This window comes from Delphinapterus leucas, chromosome 9, assembly GCF_059928025.1.
Source record: "Delphinapterus leucas isolate spDelLeu-1000000601 "Yukka" chromosome 9, BTC_Dleu_Yukka2, whole genome shotgun sequence".
Classification (NCBI taxonomy): Eukaryota; Metazoa; Chordata; class Mammalia; order Artiodactyla; family Monodontidae; genus Delphinapterus; species Delphinapterus leucas.
Window position 1 is genome coordinate 37,231,635 of NC_143137.1, and position 24,361 is coordinate 37,255,995.

The 24,361-nt window shown below is 40.9% G+C and overlaps 1 protein-coding gene and 1 pseudogene across 15 annotated transcripts in view; one reads left to right on the top strand and one right to left on the bottom strand.

The window, feature by feature from the left end:
- DOCK4 (dedicator of cytokinesis 4) overlaps positions 1 to 24,361 on the top strand; it is a 480,689-nt gene that overhangs the window by 327,247 nt on the left and 129,081 nt on the right. For all 15 annotated transcript variants that reach the window (XM_089917502.1, XM_089917504.1, XM_089917506.1 and 12 more), the window contains 6 exons: positions 11,025 to 11,181; positions 16,482 to 16,579; positions 16,690 to 16,773; positions 16,954 to 17,054; positions 19,120 to 19,201; positions 20,237 to 20,407. In XM_089917502.1, coding sequence (XP_089773628.1) covers positions 11,025 to 11,181; positions 16,482 to 16,579; positions 16,690 to 16,773; positions 16,954 to 17,054; positions 19,120 to 19,201; positions 20,237 to 20,407 — 693 coding nt within the window. The remainder of the gene's footprint in view (positions 1 to 11,024; positions 11,182 to 16,481; positions 16,580 to 16,689; positions 16,774 to 16,953; positions 17,055 to 19,119; positions 19,202 to 20,236; positions 20,408 to 24,361) is intronic.
- LOC149748381 (uncharacterized) lies at positions 3,273 to 4,435 on the bottom strand (annotated as a pseudogene).

A 24,361-nucleotide genomic window follows, 5' to 3' on the forward strand; every position in this document is an offset into this window, starting at 1 on the left:
AAATAAAGTGTCCTTAACTCCTTGTAGATATGACACAGAGAATAACTGTGGCTCATAGTAGGCTATTTAGATTTAAAATCTACTTGCTCCTTGTGTAAGGTATTAGTTTGAAAGACTCAATCCTGTGGTGAGCCAAGAAAAAAAGCTGCTGTGTTGCAGACTGTTTAATAGCTTAATTTGGGCCTAAGATTTGTGAAAGAGATAGTCTCCCTCTGTGACAATGGCTGGACTCCTCTTCTGAGTGTGTTTTAAGGAAATGGTTCTCACAGAGTTAACAGTAGTGTGGCAAGGGCCTGGACTCGTCCTTTATGGCAGGAGCTAAAGAATTCTAAGGGCAAAGCTCCCTTTCAAGGTCGTTTTCACCTTTACATGATTGATAATGAGTTTGGAGGGGTGTTCAATGGAGGTAAACTCTGAAATCTACAAAAATCTGAATGCTACAGCTTTAGGAAGGTAAGTGAAAGAACTTGATTAGTCAGCATTAAAGATTTTGTGCTTCCAGAGTCCCTTTTCAGCTCTCAGAACATCAGTAATATCTCCAAGTGTTTGATGGCTAAACCCAAAACCTGTCTTTGGAATTGCTAACTTGCTAGTAACAGTATCTAATCTTACTAAGTTCTGTTATTTTGCTGCATTCCGGTAGGATTGTTGTCTTTCTTAACTTTGTAGGGATATTTTTGGCTGCCAGCTACCTGCTGGAAAGCACGTTAAGAAAAGTTAAAGTTAAGAAAAGCAAGTTAAGCTCATTGAAATAATGAGCTTAAGATAATTCATTTTCTGGAAGTCAAGTCTCTTAAGGAGAATAGTGTGAGAATCCAAAGAAGGAGGATAGAAAGTTAATAGCTGTGCACTCAAGTCTCCATTCTGACTTATTCCAGTGAAGGATTTTTAGTTCTTAGAAGTACGTTCTAAAATACCGTCAGGGGCTTCCCTGGTGGCGCAGTGGTTAAGCATCTGCCTACCAATGCAGGGGACACGGGTTCGAGCCCTGGTCCAGGAAGATCCCAGATGCCATGGAGCAACTAAGCCCATGCACCACAACTACTGAGCCTGCGCTCTAGAGCCTGTGCTCCGCAGCAAGAGAAGCCACTGCAGTGAGAAGCCCGTGCACCACAACCAAGAGTAGCCCCCAATTGGCGCAAGGAGAGGAAGCCCTTGCGCAGCAACAAAGACCCAATGCGGCCAAAAATAAATAAATTCATTAATTAATTAAAAATAAAATAAAATACCGTCAGGTCTAGGATGTATGCATAAACAAGTAATAATAATAATACAATCTACCTTTAAAGAAATTGGAGTTTTGCAAATTCATTACTGTTGATTAACACCACTATGGCTCAAGTGACCCAACTCAGCCAGCCTGGGGTTTTGCTCGGTAGAGAATCTGATCCCTTAGAGTGGGATCTATTGCTTCTGAGCAAGAGAAGGGTCAGATGAGAAGTCAGCTGAATAGAGGATGATCATGTTTCCTGGTTGGAAAGGGATTAAGTTAATGTATGGCCTAGATTGCAAGAGTCTTTTTATGAGTTTGTTTATTTCACTTTTGCTCCCTAAAAGTTTGTTCATAAACACTTTGTGGCTCTTATTTTTTCCCTGCAACTTTTCAGTTTCTTATGCTACATCGCAGTTCCTCACCTAGTCCATGGAAGTCCAGCACAGCCCCTCTGCACTTGTTACCGTCTTTGAGGTAGATTTCTCAGATTGAGTTGCTCTCCACTTACCCTTTCCTAGAGTATGTTTATATTTATAAGTATAATGAAAAACATGAGAGGAATCTGAAAAATTCAGATAGACTGATAGGTTTGTCACCCATCTTGCTCTCCAGAGAACTCTGCATGCTGCTCCAACTATTCTGAAAGAGACGCCCCTGTAACCATGATCAGTAGATCTTAGACAAGCCTGAAACACATCTGTCCACCGTGGGCTTGGGCATAGGAGAATCGGTCATATAACCCTTGTTTTATTACACACTGTGAGAGAAATTAAATAGTAAACACCTGCAAAATTAAATTAAAAAGTAGATAACCTGGTAAGTTTAGCATGAAAGCATGCCAAACTGAACACAGAAGCTGAACAGGAAAAAAAAAAAAAAAAGGCTAAAAAAGGCTAAGATGGGGGAATTCCCTGGTGGTCCAGTGGTTAGGACTCTGCACTTCCACTGCAGGGGGCATAGGTTTGATCCCTGGCCAGGGAACTGAGATCCCACATGCCACCCAGCAAAGCCGAAAAAAAAAAAGTCTAAGATAATTTCATAAGTGGACTTGGTCTTAACACTGAAGGCTATTAATGTGACGTGCAGGAAGCCCTTTCATTCTGTCTCAACTGAACCCTTGGCTCTCCTGCCGAGAGAGCTTCCTGTGTGGCCTCTGGAGTAGAGAGGGCTCATCTTCTGAAGCCTTGTGTCTAGTGTCTGGACGTCTCTAAATGCCCCAGTGCCTTTAAAGATGCTGGTTTTCCACCCTCTTGTAAAGAGCTTCCCTGCCCTCCATAAGGCTCATTCCATACAGTGCTGCAACTTTCTACCCGTCCTATTTACTGCCTTCTACCTGTATAGATATTCCTGGCCAGCAAAGAAGAGGGGAGGATGGGGTGGTGGGTGGCTGTTTCCTTTCCTACAGCCAGCCTAGCCCCTAGTTCAAAGTTGTCTCCTCCTTTTGGTTGACCTGTCCGGTGCCCTCTCCTCTTACTTCTTGGTCACTTCAACTCTAGCGACCTTCATTTGTGTTCTGCTTCACTGTGGTCTCTCTTGGCCATCCTTCATCCCCAGCCAGCAGGACCTCCCATGTGTGCTAAATAAATACTGGATGCATGCATGCATGGGTGCACGGATGGATGCATGCATGGATGAATGAGATCATCCAGAGCCACTTCTAATCAAAAATCGTAAATTCTTGATATCCTGACCGCAGCCTTTCAACCTTCCAATTTTCTATTAATACTCTGCCTATTTTTCAGTCTTATTCTGCTCCAATAAACCCCCCCCACCTGACTTCACTTTCTTCTTTTTATTATTCAGACTATCCCTTAATCTTTAGTTCTGCTGTACCTGCATGGGAAGTAAAAACCAGCCCTAGATCAGTCTGTCAACATTGCCCCCTCCTCTACTCCTCCTTAGGTGGTTAAACATTAATTAGTGGAGGGAATTATACAGTTCCTATAGGTTAGCATCAGCCTGATGGGTATAGAAGCAGGACCATCCACACTGCAGGCCAACTAATCAGCTCCCCCTCTCAGTCCCCACAAGAGCTATCGACAAGATTGTGCCATTCTGCCTACCTCACCACTTCCCGTGTCCTTAACAGAGAAAACAGAAGCCATCAGACAGGAACTTCCTTAACTTCCTGTGTTCTCTCCTCTGCCATCTGCAAACTGATCTGCATCCTTCCCTTCCTTCCTGCTTCCTGTCTCAGGGGATGGGGCAAGACTCCTTCCCTCCAAGGCTGATTCTTCCTCCTGCTTCCCTCAGGATCTTCCTCCCTCCCGAGTCCCCTGGGACCTTGCTCCTCTCAATGTCTGCTTTTGCTCCTGCAGCTATGTTTCTTCTCTTCTGGCAGTAGTCTCAGATTTTTTAACATGCTCAAGCCTCTTTCTTTAAAGACAAACAAAATTGTAATAGCTACCACACTGCCTCTTCCCTTCCCATCTCAGCCACCTGCAGGAAAGGCCAGTCTTCACTCACTGTCTCTACTTCCCGCCACTCTCTTCCATTTGTTCCTCAGGCTATTTGTGTCCCCGCAGCTCAAATGAAGTTTCTCCCTTGAGGTCACTAACTTTAACGCGGGGGCCAACACTACTGGACCCTTTCTAAATCTTTCCTTATTTGACTTCCCTGTAGCATGAAACACTATTGATTACCCTTCTTGAAAATCCCGGATTCCATGGTCTGTCTGACAGTGTTCACCTTAGTTTCATCCTTCTTCTCCTTTGAGTACCCTTCTCTCTTATCTGCATCTTTTTTTTTAATTTTACTGAAGTATAATTGATTCACAATGTTGTATTAATTTCTGCTGTACAGCATAGTGACCCAGCTATACACGCACTTATTCTTTTTCATGTTCTTTTCTATTATGGTTTATCACAGGATATTGAATATAGTTCCCTGTGCTATACAGTAGGACCTTGTTGTGCATCCATCCTATATCTATATTAGTTTATATCTTATCTGCATCTTAAATGTTGGTGCTATCGTGGATTTAATCCTTGGACACCATCTCATGCACTTCTGTGGATTAACCTGCCGCATCTCTGCTGCTGACAGCCAGCTATGGGCTTGTAGCCCAGAACTTTGACCAGCGTACTGAACATCTTCAGTTCGGTTCAGCAGAGATGCCTCAAACTCAGCTTGTCCAAAACTAAGTTCTTTATGCCATCTCCATCGTCTCCTGCGGTGAACAGAACCCTGCAGTTTTTCTTGACTTCTCACACTCATCCCCATATCTAAACGCTTGGTTTCACGACCAGTCAGTGCCACCTCCCCTCCTTGGTAGTACTTTTTTTTTTTTGCGGTACACGGGCCTCTCACTGTTGTGGCCTCTCCCGTTGCGGAACACAGGCTCCGGATGCGCAGGCTCAGTGGCCATGGCTCCGCGGCATGTGGGATCTTCCCAGACCGGGGCACAAACCCGTGTCCCCTGCATTGGCAGGCAGACTCTCTACCACTGCACCACCAGGGAAGCCCTCCTTGGTAGTACTTTAATCTAGGGAATTTAAACCAGGTGTCAGAATCACCTTGAGTTTTTATTTAAGATGTTTACGGTAGTCCCAAGGCTTTTTTGCTACTGAAAAGAATCACGGCCTTTAGCCACACTAAACTACATATAGCTGTCTGACTGTACCTGTACTTTTTAAAACAGTTGTTTTTTAAGTTATTTTAGACTCACAGAAGAGTTGCAAAAATAGTACAGAAAATTCCCATATACCCTTCACCCAACTTCTCCTTATGTTAACATCTTACATAACCATAGCACATTTATTGAAACTAAATTAACCTTGGTATAATACTGTTAACAGAAAACTTATTTATATTTCACAAGTTTTTCCAGTAATGTCATTTTTCTAGTCTAGGATCTAATCCAGGATCCCACATTGCATTGAGTTGCCGTATCTCCATAGTCTTATATATGTACGTTTTTCCTCCAGTGTCTTTCTATGTATCGTTTCTTCCACATAACCTGCCTTTCTCTCCCTTACCTGCCTGGCGAGCCTTACTCTTTGCAACTGAGGTCAGATAGCCTCTTTCCCATAAGGTTTCCTCTCCCTTCCCTGGCAGAGCTGGAATCCAGGGATCTTTATCACAGCTTTGTAATCAGTATTAACAGATGAATGCAGAGGTCAGGCATGTAATGCCCTCACAGACAGGGACTGTGTTTATTTCCTTGTTACATTCCTTATACCGAATTAAAGGACTGTCAAATAGTAGGACTTTAATAAATGTTTAGTAATGACATTAAGGATGATGAATCATATTGAAAGTATCCCCAGAAGAAGGTATTTTGCTGCCACAATTGGTTCAATTAACTGGCAATATATCGTTTCAACTGGATTGTCTAAATTACTATAGTTTTTAATTTAATTCTCTACTTCCTGCAAATTACAGGCCCCTTAATTTGATTAATATACTATGAATCTCTGTACCAGTGTATTTCTGAAGAAATTTTTAATTTATTTCTCTCAATCACATAGCTTGCATTATTGCAGATACCACATTTCTGGAAGAGTGTCTATGACTGACCATTGCATCTCTTTCTTGTGCCTAGGACAGTGGTCAAAAAGTAGCCTGGGGTGTGATGCAACATTTAATGCTGTACCAACTGATTTTAATTCTGGTCAAAGAAATAGACTGTGACCATGCTATATAATCTCACAGAAGACAGAGGCTACTCCTGCTGCCACATAGCCTGCATTTTAACTCTTCTGTAAGAATATGAGGGAACACATCCCTCCTGTCAGATCTGATTCATGTCGAGTAAAGCAAAGGGCTGGCTTTATTCTCCCTCTTCTCTAATTTGTAGTAAATTAACTTCATGCCATTTTAAAATGACTTGCACAGATCCCAGCCTATCAAAGCAAACACAGAGAATTGTCCTTTCCTACGACAATGACATTGTTTTGTTCCCACAATTCAGTAGCAGCCTCAAGAGGCTGTGGTCATGTCGCCTTGTCTCTCCTAGAAAGAATGGCTCAGTGAATCGTTCCCTCATCTCTCTGTCATCATACATCTACACAGGAAGACTTTAGCTGTGTCTGTGTCTGTCGCAAGAGGACAGGGAGGACAGTCCTTCTTATTCTCATATCCATATTGCCTTGTTCCATGCCTGCACTGGATTTGATGAAAAAAATCGTCCCTATGCCAACACCAAATCAGTTGTGTTCCAAGTGTTCCCCGGAATGCAAGTGATCCACATTTAACCCTCCATGTAGTTTAGGGGTGTGACTGGATTCCACTGCGGTGACAAAACCATCTATCAACTACATGCGGTGTAATTTTGTGCAAAACTGCAGTTTCTTGGTGTCGAGCCTACATTGCTCAGATTCGCAGGCCTTCAGACACCCAGCCATAACTCCTTTGTACTGTTTTTCCAATTAAAACACAGGCAGTGCCATGCTGTCCTTTACCAGCTCCATTTCCTTGATTTCATTAACTCTTAGCCCTTCACCCGGAAGGAGATTGCTCATTCCTGTTTGTTTTCCCCCGTCCATGCTGTGGTTCTCACAGTGCAGACCCTTCTCCCACCTGGCAGAAGAATCGAGGAATTCACTGCTGACTCTTGCTCACTCCCTGGCTTCTGCTGGCGAGCTGTGTATTTCCTCTTAAGAGTCTGGACAACCTTTTTGGCTTAAACCCTTGCTGACCACTGCCCCTGCCTTACAGGCCCATCTTCTGGAACCCATTTCTATTCTTCACTGCTCTTCAACCTCATTTCTCTTCCATAAATTCTCTCTCATCAAGTGACTGAACGAATGATCTCTATCTCACCTGTTGTGTTTCCAGTCTCCCATGTCATGCCTTCTCTGCTCCTACCTGCCCCTCTTCCCCACTGCATCCAGATCACGTGATCCCTTTTGCTCCCTGAGTGGTTTCAGAACGTCAACTAGCCATTTCACTGTAGGACTCATAGCCACTTCATGTATGAAACTATTTCAGATCCACAGACCGCTCTAAGCTCTCTCCCAGGGTGTCTTCCACAAACATACCTTTTTTTTGAAAAATGAACTTTTGGGGGGTCTTTCTTAGACATACCCACCAAGCAGTATGTTATCTATAAATTGATACATTTTAAATTTGTTATAGCAAAACTCAAAACCTGGTTAAAACAAGAGTCATTGGAAGAGTCAATGGAAGAGTCAATGGAAGAGTCATTGTAGTCATAACTACTGTGTCGTATAGTAGTTGTAAGCACAAACTTTGGTTCAGATCCTGCCTCTGATAGTTACTAATACTGTGATATTGAACAAACCACATAAGCTCCCCAGGTTACAATGTCCTGCCTCATAGGATTATTATCAGAATAAGGAAATACACACAGAGTACTTAGCCTAAATGGTGGTTGCTTGGATTGCCTTTAAAAGCCCCAGTGTTGTGTGATGTGTTATGGGTGCATGCTGAAAACCTCAGAGGACAAGAAAAGATAGGCCATGAGATTTTCTCTGCAGGTCACTTAAGTTCTTTGGAAATAGATTAAAACTCTAACCCCACACCTAGCGTATGGCCTTGACTCCTGCTGGACAAAAAAACCAGCTCTCAACTCCTGGTAAATATTATAGTAAAGGGTTCACAGAGACCAAAGGGTAATTATGTACTTTTCTTTACTGAATTTAAGGGTAGAATTCCTACCCACCCACCCCCCGCTTGCTCCCCACACCAACAGCAACACACACAGCACACACATATGCACACCAGTATTGTTGGTGCAAGGTCTTCAGATAACTTTTGTGTCCAGAGCAATGTTTGTATTAGTTACTGTGTTTTGCATTGAGTAAGGGTGATAGAGTTTAGCTGTAAGAAGCTCTCAAGGTGTCACATCTCGGAATCAGAGAGACTCCGATGCTGAGGTCTTGGTCCCCCAGGCTGGGAGAGAAGTGCAGTGAACTAGAAAAGGTGACGCTGACCTGGCCACAGTGACTGACCCCGGTGAAGGCAGCCAAGGCTTCTATTCACGGTGCCCTCTATGGACACGACACAGCAGTGACTGGTCCCTGACTGCCATTTGAACTACATGAGCTCAGCAAGCAGGAATTCTAAGAGGTTTCCGGAAGTGCTCAAGAGCAGGAAGCTAGTTAGCTGGGGGGGAAGGGGGTTAAGAGGTCTATCTGTAGGGGCAGGATTTCTGTGAACAGATGGAGCATACCAGGCCAGGGCATACTCCAGCTTCTGGGGAGGGGGTCTGGAAATAGCTAGACAGTGTCTAGACTGGGTTTGCATGAGACTTCAGTCCCAATAGGAGGTATGGTTCGACAAATGGAGCATAAGTCAGGCTGGGGATGGCAGACCAGAGCATGTTTCTGACCCCATAGACCAGATCCAGGCAGGAAATAGGTCCAGTATGGGTTGCTGTGACTCAAGTTATAGCTTGCTGTGCTCCAAACCCTGATACCAAGAACAGGATTGAGGAGAGGGGACGGTGACCCCAAGTTCCATAACATTACTTTGCCTAAGCACTTTTTCTCAGGAAAGCATCTGAAGTGTTCACTTTATAATTATTCTTTAAACTATATATGCATTCTTCTGTCTAAATGAAATATCTTGCAGTAATAAAAGAAAGCATTTGGAGTCATAACATGAGAAGAGAGTTATGGAGGCTGTTTATTGTGTTCGTTGGTCCTCCCGTTACTGGACAGGTGTGCTGGGAAGAACATCTTGTAATATTCTGATTCTGTTTCTCTCAACTTGTTAGAGAGGTCTTTCTTAAAGATTTATTATTAAAATTTTTTTGTAACTCACACAGAGTAGTCTAGAAAACCAGAGGGATTCTGTGCTTAATTTCCTACCTGTTCCCAAGACACTAGCCTTGAAAATATTTAAAGAAATAAGGTTCCTAAGTTTATACTCAAAATAAGCTAAGCTATACCATCTCTGTATCTGTTATAATATTTTTTCTCAGAATTTTAATATAAGATCACCTTCATTATAAAAGCAGTATATAGATAAATAAAATAAAAACACCAGACTGTTATTACCCAAACAATGTTAACTGTTCACCCCTTAGTGTATATCTTTCTGAATGTTTTTCTGTATGGACTTCGTTTACCCAAATGATACATATTTTTAATAGACTTTTTAAAAGAGCAGTTTTAGTGTACAGTAAAGTTGAGAGTAAAGTACAGAGATTTCCCTTCCACCCGTTGCCTCCACACATACGGAGCCTCCCCCATTAGCAACATCACTCACCAGAATGGTACGTTTTTTACCAAGGGTGAACCTACACTGACACATCATCATCACCCAAAGTCCGTAGTTTACCGTAGGGTTCACTCTTGGTTTTGTATATTCTGTGGGTTTGGACAAATGTATAGTGACACGTATCCATCATGATAATATCATACTGCCTTAGAAAAATCTGTGCTCTGCCTGTTCATCCTGTCTCCTACTCCCCAAACCCCTGGCAACCACTGATCTTTTTTACTGTGTCCATAGTTTTGCCCTTTCTAGAACGTCACGTAGTTGGAATCATACAGTATGTAGCCTTTTCAGATTGGCGTCTTTCACTTAGTGATATGCATCAAGGTTCCTCCACGTCTTTTCATGGCTTCGTAGCTCACTTCTTTTTAGCACTGAATGGTATTCCATTTTCTGGTTGTACCACAGTTTATCTGTTCATGTACTGAAGGATATCTAGATTGCTTCATTATATATATATTTTTAATTTCCTTTTCTCAGTTAATGACTTTTCCAATCATTAATTTTTCTTTAATCTCATCTAGAACTTAGTCAATGTATACATTTCAAAGAAAAAAAATCCTTCTCGGCAAGTTTGTCCAAATCCAGGACCATTACATTGTATCTGGCTATCTATCTCTTAAGTCTAGAACAATCCTTTTTTTCACAAAACTTGACTTGAAGGTACAAAGCCAAGCATCCTACAGAAAGTGCTGCCTCTGGCTTTGTCTGGTTGCTTCCCCCTAACATTCAGCATGTTGCTCTGTCCCCCGTATTTCCTGTGAAGTAGAAGTTGAACCTGTAGGTGTAACAGATTCAGGTTCCACAGCTTTGTAAGAACACATTGCAGACGATGATGTGTTTCTTTGCATTGCCCTGCATTTGAGGGCTGACAACCCAGTCCCCCCACGGGCATCTGTCGTGACAGACATCTGTCTGTCGTCTGGCCAGTAGGAGGTAACCTGTGTGGCATCATATGAATGTTCATTTCCTCATCAACGGTTTTCCTGCTGGTTTTAGCACTTAGCGACAATCATTGACTAAAATAAGAATTACACTAGGAATGTGAAACTGTATTTCTTAAAACCTGTAATTCCTTTTACATTTGTTGGCTGGCATTTTCTGTAGAGACTTCTCAACATAGTGGAGCTATTAGATTATCCTGAAATACAGAGTCCTTTAATTGCCAGTTTTCAAAGTAAGGAGTTGTTTAATATCCGCCTCAGAGGAGATGTGGGAAGAATGTAAGCACTTCTTTTAAATGCGATGGTCACTGCAGTATGATTTCTTGAGCACTTCCAATGTTTCAGGCTCTATGATAAAGGCCTTATGTAATCTAATTCTCATGACGGCACAATGAGGTTATAGAGAGAGAAAATGGAAATCACAAGAGGTTAAACAACTTGATACAGTTACTTGTGTGGGAAGTAACAGAGATAGGATTCAAACCCAAATGGGTCTGAGTCCAAAATCCGTGCGTAATTCCTCTTAGACATTTTTGTTGCATTTTACTTAAAAGCCAAATTCTATTTGTAATAATATTTGGAATATTTCCCAGTTCATAAACACTAGAGATGGATATCATGCTTAATAATTCTCATGAGGTCTCTTCTCTCCCCTATCCCATTTTTAAAAATATTTTTTGCAGTGTGAAGAAAACACAAATCTTCAGGATACTACCCGCTACCTCAAACTTCCTTTTTCCAAGGGCATTCTCCTTGGGAATAATAATCAAGCCATGAAGGCCACGAAGGAGTCTTTTTGGATAACATCTTTTCTCTGTTCCACAAAACTCACACAAAACGGTAATGTATAATACTGTTTTATTTGAAAGCCCTTGTATTTAAGTAGTCATGTGAATTTTGATAGGATATTCAATAAACATCAATGTTATGTATAATAACTTTGCACTAGAAAAAATGTTGATCTTTCTGTTTGTGATTTCCAATAATATGAAAACAATTGTGACCCAATGATCTCTTAAATGCATGTAGTTTAAGGACTATAGAATTATCCCAGTATTGGAACCCAAGTACACAACTCTTCAAAATAAACCGTCAAACCCAGCTGCTTTAAAAAAAAAAAAAAAAGACCAGGATTACCACCACCTTAATTTCTCTTGCTTTATAGCTCCATAGACAGTGCTAATTGCAGACTTCAGAGTGAAGGCTGGTTTTTGTTTAATTAGATGGATATTGCTTTTCTGTTCTAGCATTACTTTTTATGTCAGTGATTGTTTAGCAAGTTATGATTAATAAAGCAAGCTCTTCTCCTTGGCAAACTGTCGTGAAAACATTGCCTATAATGAAGGAAGCAAATTAAACATTTTTGAGTTCTTCATGGTTGCCATGTAAGCCTTCTGGAAAGCATCCTGAATGCCATATTAATAAAATCAGATTCATTATGTTGAAGAGAATCACTTCATAATAAGGCACAGCTCTTCCTTGACTTAGGATTGGGTTACATCCCGATAAACCCATGGTAACTTGAATAAGGTAAGTAGAATATGCATTTATTACACCTAACTTACAAAACATCATAGCTTAGCCTAGCCTACATTAAACATGCCCAGAACACTTACATTAGCTTGCAACTGGGCGAAATTATCTAACACAAAGCCTATTTTATAATAGTGTTGGATATCTCATGTAATTTATTGGATACTGTACTGAAAGTGAAAAACAGAATGGTTGTATAGGTACAGAATGGTTGTAACTGGTGTTGGTTGTTTACCTTCGCGATCACATGGCTGTCTGGGAGCTGGGGCTCAATGCCCAGCATCGCAAGAGGGTATTGTACCTGTGTTAGCATGTGGCTAACCCAGGAAAAGAGCAAAACTCAGAATTCGACGTATGGTTTCTAAATGATTTCATATCACTTTCACACCCATGTAAAGTCAAAAAATCTTAAGTCAAACCATCCTAAGTCAGGGCCCTGTGTTGTGAGTCAGAAAATGCTCCTCTGCTTAAACTTTTGTAGGTGTTATTAATTCTTTGTTCTGTGTCACATAGTAAGAAATATATTTCTTTTCTTAGAACATGGGAAGAGAAAAGAAGCAAACTGTGGCATTGTTATAATGACCACTTTTAAGATACCGCTCTATTTGTCATGCATTGCTACAGTATTTATGTAGAAGTTGGCAAATGGCAAATGATTCTTTCACATTTATCTTGGCTTTTGTTTCTCCCCTTCCAAAATTATTTTTGGGAAATATTTTTAAAAATCAACTACGTAATTCATTTTTAGTAAATCTGATTGAAAGTAGCTATTGCCAAGTTATGTCATTATACCAGACTTTATCAGTATTCAGTGGTTAATGATTTTACTTAAATAAAACCTTCATTGACAGATCTCTATAATGACTATAAAGCATTTACCTCAGGCATTTTTTGTGGGAACAGTCTAACCCCATGGAGGTTATGAAGATAATAAAATCAACATGTTAGTGACTCCCTTCGGTGGAATTTTTATTCATCCCATGTGGATTAGTTGTGTGTCTGTTATAGAGTCTAAGTTCACATTTAATTGATTGTCTCCATTAGACTATTTCAGCTTGTATTAGTTATCTGTTGCTGCTGTAGTGATTACTGTAAACTTATTGGCTTAAAGCAACAATAATTTATTATCTTACAATTTTGGAGGTCAAAAGTCTGCAGTCAGTTTCATGGGGCCTAAATCAAGGTGTCGGCAGGGCCACATTCCCTCTGAAATCTCTTGGAGAGAATCCTTTTACTTACCTTTTCTAGTTTCTAGGAACCACCTGTATTCCTTGGCTCCTGGCCCCTTTCTCCATCTTCAAAACCAGCAGCATAGCATCTTCAAATCTCTCTGACTCTAACCGTCTTCCATCTTTTAGGAACCCCTGTGATTAGAGTGGACCCACCAAATCATCCAGGATAATACTCCTATATAAAAGATCTTTGGGCTTCCCTGGTGGCGCAGTGGTTGAGAGTCCGCCTGCCAATGCAGGGGACACAGGTTTGTGCCCCGGTCCGGGAAGATCCCACATGCTGCAGAGCGGCTAGGCCCGTGAGCCATGGCCACTGAGCCTGCACGGCCGGAGCCTGTGCTCCGCAACGGGAGAGGCCGCAACAGTGAGAGGCCCACGTACCGGGGAAAAAAAAAAAAAGATCTTTAACTTAATCACACCTGTAAAATCTCTTTTGCCATGCCAAGATAAACATATTCACAGGTTCCAGGGATTAGAATACGGACACCTTTGGGGACCATTATTCTGCCAATGACACAAATCTAACAATAGATTATCCGCCGTCAAAATATTAGGCCCTGCATCCTTCACTTTTTCTAGTTCTAGGGTTTAGGATATTAGAATTGTGAACATAAGACAGAGGGAACAAAATCCTGATAATTAGAAGCTGCTACTTTGTAAAAGCAGAGAACATTTTCAGGTAAGTAAACTATTCATGAAACCATTATATTAAACATCTCACTATATGGAAGGCAATGCTTGGCTCATTGTTGAAGACTAATAAGTGCTTAATTATCATTTTGACATTGATTAACCTTGTCAGTGTAAGACAGCTCAAAATGAAGCAGGAAATGAATAGTGTTTTTCAGACATGGGAAGGAGGAAGGAAGTTAGTTGAGCTTTCTGAAATTTACATGCTAGACACATGTCTCTGTGTAGAAGTAATCCAGTTCCAAATTGGAATTAAATTGCTTTGTATTCATTTTACTTGACTTGGAAAGTTTACAGATCCCATTACCATTACAATTGGGCATTTAGTAAGTGATGTGGTCTCTAGGAACAGTTTCCTAGAGCAGATTTGCATTTCAGGGTTTCTAAAGTGTGTCTGCACACTCTCTGTGTTCCAATGTCATTCTTAGATAGCATACCCGAGGCCAGAGCACTCAGCTAGACGTCTGTGATTGCCAAATCAAGTAGATATTTTAAGCTTCTTAAAAGTGGGGATCAGAAAAGGAATTACTTTACTTGTTTGTCAGCTTCCTTGGACTGTTAAACACAACTGTTTAAAAAGTTATGAGAAAATAAAAACAGTGCTTAAATTAAGTCTAACATTTGTGCAGGTACTGACTCCCTACGTCCCTTTCCTACCCCCAGTGATGGGTGGTTTAGTCAGTCTCTTCCTGAGATTGTGATTAAAAAAAAACAAAAGTAGGGATCATGCCATCTACCTATTTTATAGCTCTTGGTAGATTAGTCATACAGTCAGTATACACGTAAATGATAATTGAATGGAATTTATAAAATTCACATTTTTCAGAAGTAGGTCCTAGCTCCAAATTTGCAACTAATGTATCTTCAAATGGCTAAAATAGAGGCCCAAGAGATGACAATTTTGACTTGATTCTGAGTTCTTGGCATACATGAATTTTTTTTTAAGTATTTAAATTTTTTATTTTAATTCTGTAACAATGACATTTTGCTAAGGGAAAAAAAAAATGTTTCCTCACACAACAGATCTTTGTTTTGTTTTTGTTTTTGTTTTTTTCGGTACGCGGGCCTCTCACTGCTGTGGCCTCTCCCGTTGCGGAGCACAGGCTCCGGACGCGCAGGCTCAGCGGCCATGGCTCACAGACCTAGCCACTCCGCGGCATGTGGGATCTTCCCGGACCGGGGAACGAACCCGTGTGCCCTGCATCGGCAGGCGGACTCTCAACCACTGCGCCACCAGGGAAGCTCTGACCAATCATTTTTTAAAAGGTTTCAATCATACCTCCAGGGTGTCTGAGCTAGACATGAATATTTAACATTTTCAGGATTTTCTGTTATGAAAATAGTCATAAATCTCTTTTTCACTGTCAGTATTGAAAAAAATTCCCTCATTTTTCTAGTTCTGAATCTGCCTCTTCCTCTTACCCCTATTTGTTATAGGCAAATATTCTCATTTAGTACCAAATTTCTTTCTTTTAAGTTGTTTGTAAAGTTTTTCTTTTGAATCTGACTTTGGTAGAGTTTGCTTCTATTTCCTCTTGAGATTCTTATGCTTTTTTCGCATCTTTATTCACTACATCATATTTTCTTTCTCATCATAACTACTCTTCCTTGATCTCTTGGATTGTGTTTGTTTGGTTTGTTTCTTGTTTCCACATCGGTCTTTCTGTCTCTCAGCAAGTCCCATTTGGGTTTTTCTTGAAACAAGTGCTTTGAAGTAGAAAACCCCTCCTGGCTTCTCTCTTGGCCGTTCTAGTCTCTCAGCCCCACTGAGCACCAGGAGACCAGCCCTGCCAGGTTCCCCTGCCCGCGGCACATCCTGCTCGCACGTGCCTTGTCAGTTCTCACTGCTTTCATTGGCCTCCAGACACCACCGTCTCCCTGATCCCTTTGGAGACCAGTGAAGCTGGACACCATGTTCAGGACCTTCTGCCCAGGAAGGATGAGGGAAGGATTTATTCCCTCAGGAGGTGAAGAGGTTCCCTGAGGGCCCTGCTAGACTCAGGACCCACGTGTTATCAGTTCAGGGAAAGGAGGAAATTGAAGAGCTGGGCCAGAGTCTAGGATGGAAGATGATCATGGAGTCCAGGAACTGGCCCTCTCAGGCCCGAAGGCTCACTACATGGTCTGACAATTGACTGGCTTTGTCATCACTGTGCAGGGACCTTCTAGTCATGCCAGGTTTGGGCCACATTGTCAAGAAGGCCTTCATTGCCGAGTGGAATTTGTTGCTAGGCAGAGTGCTATATGCTGGGGGCACAAATATGAATAAAGTGGGTTCCCAGCCCTCAAGAATCTCCCACTTTAATGGGAGGAGGCAGAAAATCATTCAGCCAGTATTTACCAAGTTCCCGCTATGTGCCTGCCCTGTTCCAGATGCTGGCACTATGTTAGGGTCAAACTCGCACACTTTCTTGTTCTGCTGGAATTTACAGTCTAGTGGGGGCAAAGACAGATAGCTAGCCTGAGAACTGAACGATAAGTAGGAGTTTGTAAGTCAAGGGCATTGGGAAGGGAGAAATCATTAGAATACACTGTAATAAATGCCATTCAGAGGCCTAGTGGGAGGGCCTGGGAGCCTGCAACTTGGGTGACCAAGAGGCAATGTGTGTAAGAATTCAGCGTTTACAGTAGAACACTTCCGTGTTCTCTATCAAGGCAACTAATTTTCCTTTTCTGTTTGGAAAGGTGATATGCTTGATCTTTTGAAATGGAGAACCCACCCAGACAAGATCACAGGCTGTCTCTCTAAATTAAAGGAAATTGATGGCTCAGAGATAGTAAAGGTATATATGCTATTTTGTTATCCCTCTCTTGGAAATTCGTGGGATAAAGAATATTTAGAGGGGAAGGACAGAGGATATTTTATTTATGCTTTTACTTCTTTATCCAACAGTTTCTGCAAGATACACTGGATACCTTGTTTGGAATTTTAGATGAAAATTCCCAAAAATATGGGTCTAAAGTGTTTGATTCTTTGGTGAGTTTAAATTCACTTTAATTATATCTTAATTTTGACATTCCTAAAGCTGTTTATAAATGTGCACATAATAGCATGAGCTTACTTGAAAAGAAACCTTCCCCCTCCCCTCTACCAAAAAAAAATCTTGGTTTGTGTTCAGTTTTATAAAGCTCCATTTTTTTTATTTTTTTTTTTTAGGTTCACATAATAAATTTGCTGCAAGATAGCAAATTTCATCATTTTAAACCTGTAATGGACACTTATATTGAGAGTCATTTTGCTGGGGCACTTGCATACAGGTAAGGCCCTTTATCTTGTAATTGGTGTAGAAGCAGTTTCTTTTGAGCTTTTTAAAGCAGAACCAACTATACGGGAAAATTTTAAAGGGAGTGTAGGAAGAAGTGAAGCACAACCACTGAAGTGTCTCTTGAGACAGTTTCCTCCTTTCTCACACACCTTCTTTTAATGGCTGGAACTAATTTTGATTAAAAGGGGGAAAAAAGGAACTTCCTGAATTCTATCCCTGAAACCTAAAATATAAGGTATTTTCTTCTTGTCTCTGTTTGACTTGATATTCTTTAGTTTAAAATATCTGGTCATTTCACTTTGGCTGTCAAGAGCCCCATTTAATCACCACACTCCTTGATGATTCTAGATGTCTTTAAGAAAGAAATATGATGGGAAAAGAATCTTTGCCATCATACCATTTTAAAGTCATTTGTTCATTCATGTGTTAATATTTACTGAGTGCCTACTGCATACCAGGCACTATGCTTTGTGCTGATCATATGAAGACCTGGTCCCTGGCTGCAAGCAGTTCAGTCATTGGACTCTACCCTTTGTTACCAGCTGCCATTTTAACTGCTGGTCCGTTCCTGTCAGCTCAGATAATGCAAGCAAGGCTAAAAGTGAATGAATAATGACATGCTTTAGCTGGTTCCTGCCTCCACGTAGCCCAGGTGATAGTTGCCAGAAGGTGACAATGTCCCTCTTTCTGTCCTATCATGACATCTTCCTGGTTTGGGGCCTTGCTTAAATACAGCCCTGAAATGTACCCCAAAGTTCTATCTCCCCATTACACTGTTGTCATTGCTATTCTGCCAAAGTTTTTACCTTATACTTTAAGCACCTATAGGTATGTACATGCACAATCATCTATTCCCAGAGGTGTGTTTAAAGAGCATGGAATCAGGGTTTCCCCATCTATGTATTGTATAAAATATAGTAGGTAATCAATTAAGCGTTTGATCCCGTTCCTTTGGGTATTCCCCACCATGGCCTGGTAAGATTTACGCCTCTGGCGTTTAAATGAATGGAGTCATTTTTGCAAGACTTGACCCTCTGCCAACATGAGAGGGTGAAATGTAACAACAGGGATAGTTTTGAAATGTTGGCCCGACTTTGCCCCTTGGCCTAACAATTTGGGCTCTGGTGTGAGGTGGTCACCACCTCCAACTGAGACTATCATTGGAAGGTAGAGAAAGAGGGTGTAATTTCTAAATTTCAGGTTGGCCAGGAAGGCAGCTAATAAGTCCTAATAAGGCCTGTGGAATTGTCTTGAGCTGTGGGTGGCCAGAAACTCACCGACAGATCATCTTCAAAATAGCACTCCCAGCAGCATCTACCTACTGGCACATCCATGGATTCTCTCCTGACAGAAAAGAGGAGCATTTTTAAAAACTGCTCTGTTTCCTAGAAACCAAGAACTGACCAGTGTTAACGGCAACACAACTGCAATCTTGAGAATTTGGGGGGGGTGGAGGTTAATTCAATTTTTGTTTCTTAAAACAATGAGACTTGGGTTTTCTGGAAATTACTAAGGCATACTTTGACAGTAAGCCTCATTCTTCCCACAGGTCAGAGAATTGGCTTGATAACTCCATGGGGGTGTGCTTTGAAATGGGGAGGTATTACCTTCATCCCTCCCCACACCCCCTTTTGCCTCCAGCCGAATATTTCATCCAACTGTTTACGTAGTCGCTGGGGAGGAAATCCCAATTAGCAGTTGTCCAAGATTGACCATGACAGTCATATTCACGCACTCCCTTGGCCAGAGTCCTTTTCTCAGATATTTGTGTTCACCCATTGGAAGCACTGCCAGAAACAGCAGGGCCGATGGAATATGTCCAGATTGAAAGGAATCTCGCTGGGAGGAAGTGTTGTTTCTCTCTTCAGCTTCAAAAAAGGGGTAGTGATGTTGATAGGCAGACTTTGTAAAATTATTATGTTATGGCAGTTTGACAGAAAAATGTGAGAACTGTTGGGAAATGAAGCCTCCTCATGATAAACATAAGCATTTGATTTGTTGGCATTTAATTGAGAATGAGAGCAATTCTACCTTCTGCACGTCTCCTTGTATTTTAGAGATCTCATCAAAGTGCTCAAGTGGTATGTGGACAGGATCACAGAAGCGGAGAGACAAGAGCACATCCAGGAGGTGTTGAAGGTAATGACACGCTGTCAAAAACAGATCACCGTCTAACAGTGCTGTTGTGTGGTGATGCCTAAACGAATTGGTTTCCTCTACACAGACAGTAACTGGTGATGATGTATTACTGACATTCCAATTCAAGGATCTTAATCAGTTTATGGCTACTCCAGAGCTGATGAAATTTGAAAGGGACTTTGCCAAGCTTGCCCACTGGAACCTGCCTGGCATTGAATCCTTACTCCTCTGGGCTCTGAACACTTGAAGTCTAGGATTGGCAGGAGGAAGGGTTGAAAAGAAGACTGCAGATGGGCAGTTAAGCTTAGAAGTTCCTGGCTCTTGCTTCCACCACCCTGACAGAGACCATCTGAGGGCCATTTGTCCTAAGAGAGGATAATAGGATGGCTTAGCAGGGATCACAGTGAGGAAACCTGAGGTTTTACTGGCTATCATGGTTTAACACTGCCCATATCTCTGGGCCCTATGTGCTCAGTATATATGGAGATGTTGATACCTTACCTGCAAACATGTTTGTAAAGAATATAGATTCTTAAAAGGATTGTCCATAACAGCTCTGGCAGTCTTTTGATTTCTGTAATTGAGTATACCCTATTTGATGTCAGTAGATAAAAGTAAACAGGTGTACATTTTAAAAAACAAGCACTTTACTCATTATAAATTTGTCATTTTGGACCAATTGAAGGTAAAATGCAAGTGGCAAGAGTACCTACCAGCAAAGCAAAATAATTTTTGGAAAACAGATTTGTTGATTAAATTTAAAAAATCATCTGAGGGTCAGAAACATTTAATGTTCATACCTCTCAAGAATTACATAGAATTTAAAAATTATCTATACGTTTTCTCTCATTAGGCATCAGAGAAAAATGGCTCTTTCCCTACAAGTAAATACTGTTCAAAAATCTCACGGGGCCTTAGTATTTAAGTCAATATTTTAAAAGTCTAACGTTGTGCTATGGTTTTTGTGCTGTGTCATTGTCAAATAAATACCTTTGGTTTCCTTTGAAACTAATGTTTTAAAACTTTTGTTTTAAGGCCCAAGAATATATTTTTAAGTATATCGTTCAGTCTCGAAGGCTGTTTTCCCTCGCCACCGGCGGACAGAATGAGGAAGAATTTCGCCGCTGCATTCAGGAGCTCCTCATGTCAGTCCGTTTTTTTCTTTCACAAGAAAGCAAAGGGTCTGGAGCGTTATCTCAGTCACAGGTAATTTTTTTTTTCATCTCTGCTGAATAGAGGAAAAATGAGTTCAATTTATTTATTTTTACACAACCGCATAAGTGAATATTTTCTCCATCAGCAACCTGTAGCTCCAACTTATATTTGTAGCTTAACTGAGACTTTTAAAAAGTCCCTCAGCTTCCGAACGCCAGCAGAGCAGAAGTTAGGTTGTCTTTCCTCGGACTGTTCTCGCTCTGAATGGAGAGCCTGTTGGTTTGCACCAGCCTCCATTCCAGTTTCTAGAACACATACTGATAGAGACACCCTGTCAGCGTCAGCCAAGGAGAAGGAATTTCGCTCTAGCCAATCTGCTGCAGTTGTTTTCCCCAGGCCTTGTGCTGCTTCTTTTTTTAGTTCCCCGACCAGGGGTGGAACCCGAGCCCCGGCAGTGAGAGCGCCAAGTCCTAACCACTGGACCACCAGAGAACTCCCTTGTGCTGCATTTTAATCTGTGGACTTGAGACTCATTATATTGGTCTCAGCTAAATTGCATGTTGTTTTGTCTTATTTAACTTGACGCTAATCGTCCTGGAACTGATCTGCTATGACCAGTGCTGAGCGGTTGCTGCCAAATTCTATGACCAGGAGTAGCTGCCCATGTTTTGTTTAAGAACAGGATCTATACACTTTCCAAATAGCGTGGCCTTGAACATGTGCCGAGAGATAATTCTGAATATCTTTCTCTACACTTTCTTAATCCTTATTGTACATGTTTAATTCTAATAACTTGGTTTAATAACTTGTCAGATGGAGAAGCAACCTCTTTACTACCATCCCCTGGAGACTTGAGACTTATAATCACTGAGAGTTGGGAAATAAAATGGGAGATTAGGAGACAAAACTAGATCCCTAAGAGTATTGTTGTAATTTGGTGTCATTTGACATTTGGAAGGCGTTATATATAATGGCAAAACACTAGAAATGTACCAACCCCCCCCCAATAATAGAGCCATGTTTTTCTGACTGTTTGGGGGCTATTCTTGTTACTTTCTTCTTTGCAGAGGTGGACTCGTCTTCCATATGGTTAAGGATACAGGCTCTTTTAATGTCATTTTGGCTTCTCTTGTCAACGGTACAATCACTGCACATTAGGAAACTTGCCAGAAGCCTCAGTGTCAAGTTGCCCACTAACCAGACCCTACTTATCAGCCATTGATATTTGAAAAGGATACTGTAACAGGTTAACATATATCCCTTTAGATGAAAGTTCTCAGAAGTTCACTACTTTTACAAAAGCTATTGAAAAGTTGAGTTTTCATTTTGAGATTTTTCTGAAACAAAACAAAACAAAACAAGCCTTTATCAGTTACAGGGATAAAACTTACTTAATCCATAACTGAAAAATATTCTCTTACTCTTAAGAGTAACTTTAAGTCATGGTTTCTTAATGAGATGCCTTTGTAGGGACTCAAGAGATTTTTCTCTTCTTTAAAGTTGGAGAAGTATTCTTTTACCTTAGTTGTGTTTCCACCGAACCCTAGCAGTCACCCTGAGATGATTTCAGCTGCTGAGGTACAACCAAAATATAGAGCAGCCTCCTTTTCTTTGTTTAACATACTGAACTCCAACTGCTCTTGATTCTCTAAGTTCTATCCCTCCATCAAGATAGTAAAACAACTTTAGCACCTTCAAAGAATCATATTTGATTCTTCTTTTTTGGCCCTTAGCTTTTTATCAAGAGATGATATATAAAATGTATAATAGTTTCTAAATATCTTCATAAACTCTACTGAAGTCATTCTCTATTATTTTATGCAGTATCCTATACTTGAAAATTTTGAAATGATAATTTTATTTAGTTTAATGCTAAGAGAAAATTTATACAAAATAATGAAGCAGTTAGTTTTCTTCATTAAGCAATGAGGACTTTGTTCCTTTATGTTTTGGGAGAATGCTAAACACTTCTTCCCATTCCAAGTCCCCCTTTGACCCCACACTTTCTTAGCTCTCTCTTCCAAGAAGGAAGGTGTCACTAATCTGATTGATCCAACGGTTCGGTTTCTGTTGCTGCATAACAAATGACCACCGTGGCTTTAGATAACACCCATTTATTAGCTCAAGTTCTGTAGGTTGGAAGGCTTGGTCAGGTCTTGGTCCTACAGCCAAAATCAAGGTGTTGGCTTTGATGGCTTATCTGGAGGCTCTGGGGAGGAATTCACTTTCTAGATCTTTCAGGCTTTTGACAGGCATCAGTTTCCTTGTGAGTGAGATTTCCATTTCCATGCTGGCTGTCACCCAGGGGTGGGAGGAGGATCTGGGTGCTCTCAGCTCCTAGAGGCCACTTGCATTCCTTGGTGTGTGGCCCCTCCATCCTCGAAGCCAGGTACAGTTTGTCAAATCCTTCTCATGCTTCAAATCTCTGAGTTCCCCCACCATGAGCCAGAGAAAACTTCTGCATGGGAACAGCATCAGGGGACAAAGTTCATGGAGATCATCTTAGAACTCTGCCTACCATGTCCAGAGCCAAGGTTACCCACTGGTCCTTAAAGATTCTTGCCTGAAAGACAAAAACCCAGTATCCTTGCTCCATTTTGCCTTTTTTCCATGTGAGCTACAACTCAGAGCAAATTCCGTCTCCTGGAGGTAGAATAGCCGTCCCAGCAATCCTTCAGGTTGGATCAATGGGTGGCTGCTCTGTAGATCTGGCCATCCTGGTACTAGGACGTTCATTTAGTACTCCTGGCCTAAGCCCAGCCTGTTAATGACTCTGTACTTAGGAGCCCTGCCCTGGGCAGGACTGAAGGCTTAGTCAGCTATATACAGTGGATCTTGGTTTCCCATTCCAAGGACAGGTCTCTACCTTGGAAACCCCAAGAAAAGAGGAATGGCGGAAGGAGTTGAGGCCCAAGACCCTGCCCCAAGTTCCTATTAATTATCTTTCTCTATTTGCCTTGGCTACCAAGAAGGTCAAAACAAAATCATGTTTTTATTTTTATTTTCAGTAAAAATCTTTAGCTTAGATAGCTATTACAGCTGTCTTTCTGCCCTCATCACAACGTCCTTGTTCCTTTATCCTTTTTAATAATTGTATCTTACACTGCAAGCACATTCAAATACCTTTTTGAAATAAAGAGGTATAAATAAAGAATTGATGGATAAATTAAGGGATTCCTGAGGAAAGTCAACTTAGGTGACTTTAGTGACCAGAAAGCTGGGCTCATTTTATTTTAATTTTTTTTACATTTCATCTGTATGACTCAGCTCTTTGCAGAGTGAAATGAAGGCTATATAAATATAGTCTTTACCAGGGAATATCAGGTTATTAATTTTAAGTACATTCAAGAAAATCTATAATTTTTAAGAGTCAAGGGGAAAACATAGCTGTTGACCCCAGCGCCTTAAGCATTCTGATGGTTCTGGCATCAAAAACAGGTCTTGGCTCTTCTACAATTTCTGCTGCTGCTATACAGGTAAATACCAAACTCCATGACTTTGAATTTAATTCTGTGTTTGAATCGTCAGCACTTGTAGACTTGACCTACCTTCCCCTGGTGTCAGATCTCAATGGTAAACCCACCAGCCCTTGAATCTCATATTACAAAGTGTGCCTCTTCCTTCACCAGGTGTTTGAGGCTGATCGACTTTTCCTTCCACTGCCCTCCTTTTGTGGAATTTTAAAAGGCTGAGTTTGTTTCGATGTACAATCCTAGCCCAGTTTTTTTTTTTTTTAATTTTTTTTTTCAGAGACTTAATCATTGCTTTATTTGACTATTCTGAATTCCTGGTACATCACAAATGCAATGAATTTGTTTAAAAATTGATTATTCAATATTTTTAAAATATTTGTGATATAAAGTGGGGCTAAGTGTATTTTATTTTGTTTTCTTTATCTTTTTAACATCTTTACTGGAGTATAATTGCTTTACATTGTTGTGTGAATTGCTGCTGTATAACAAAGTAAATCAGCTATATGTATACATATATCCCCATATCCCCTCC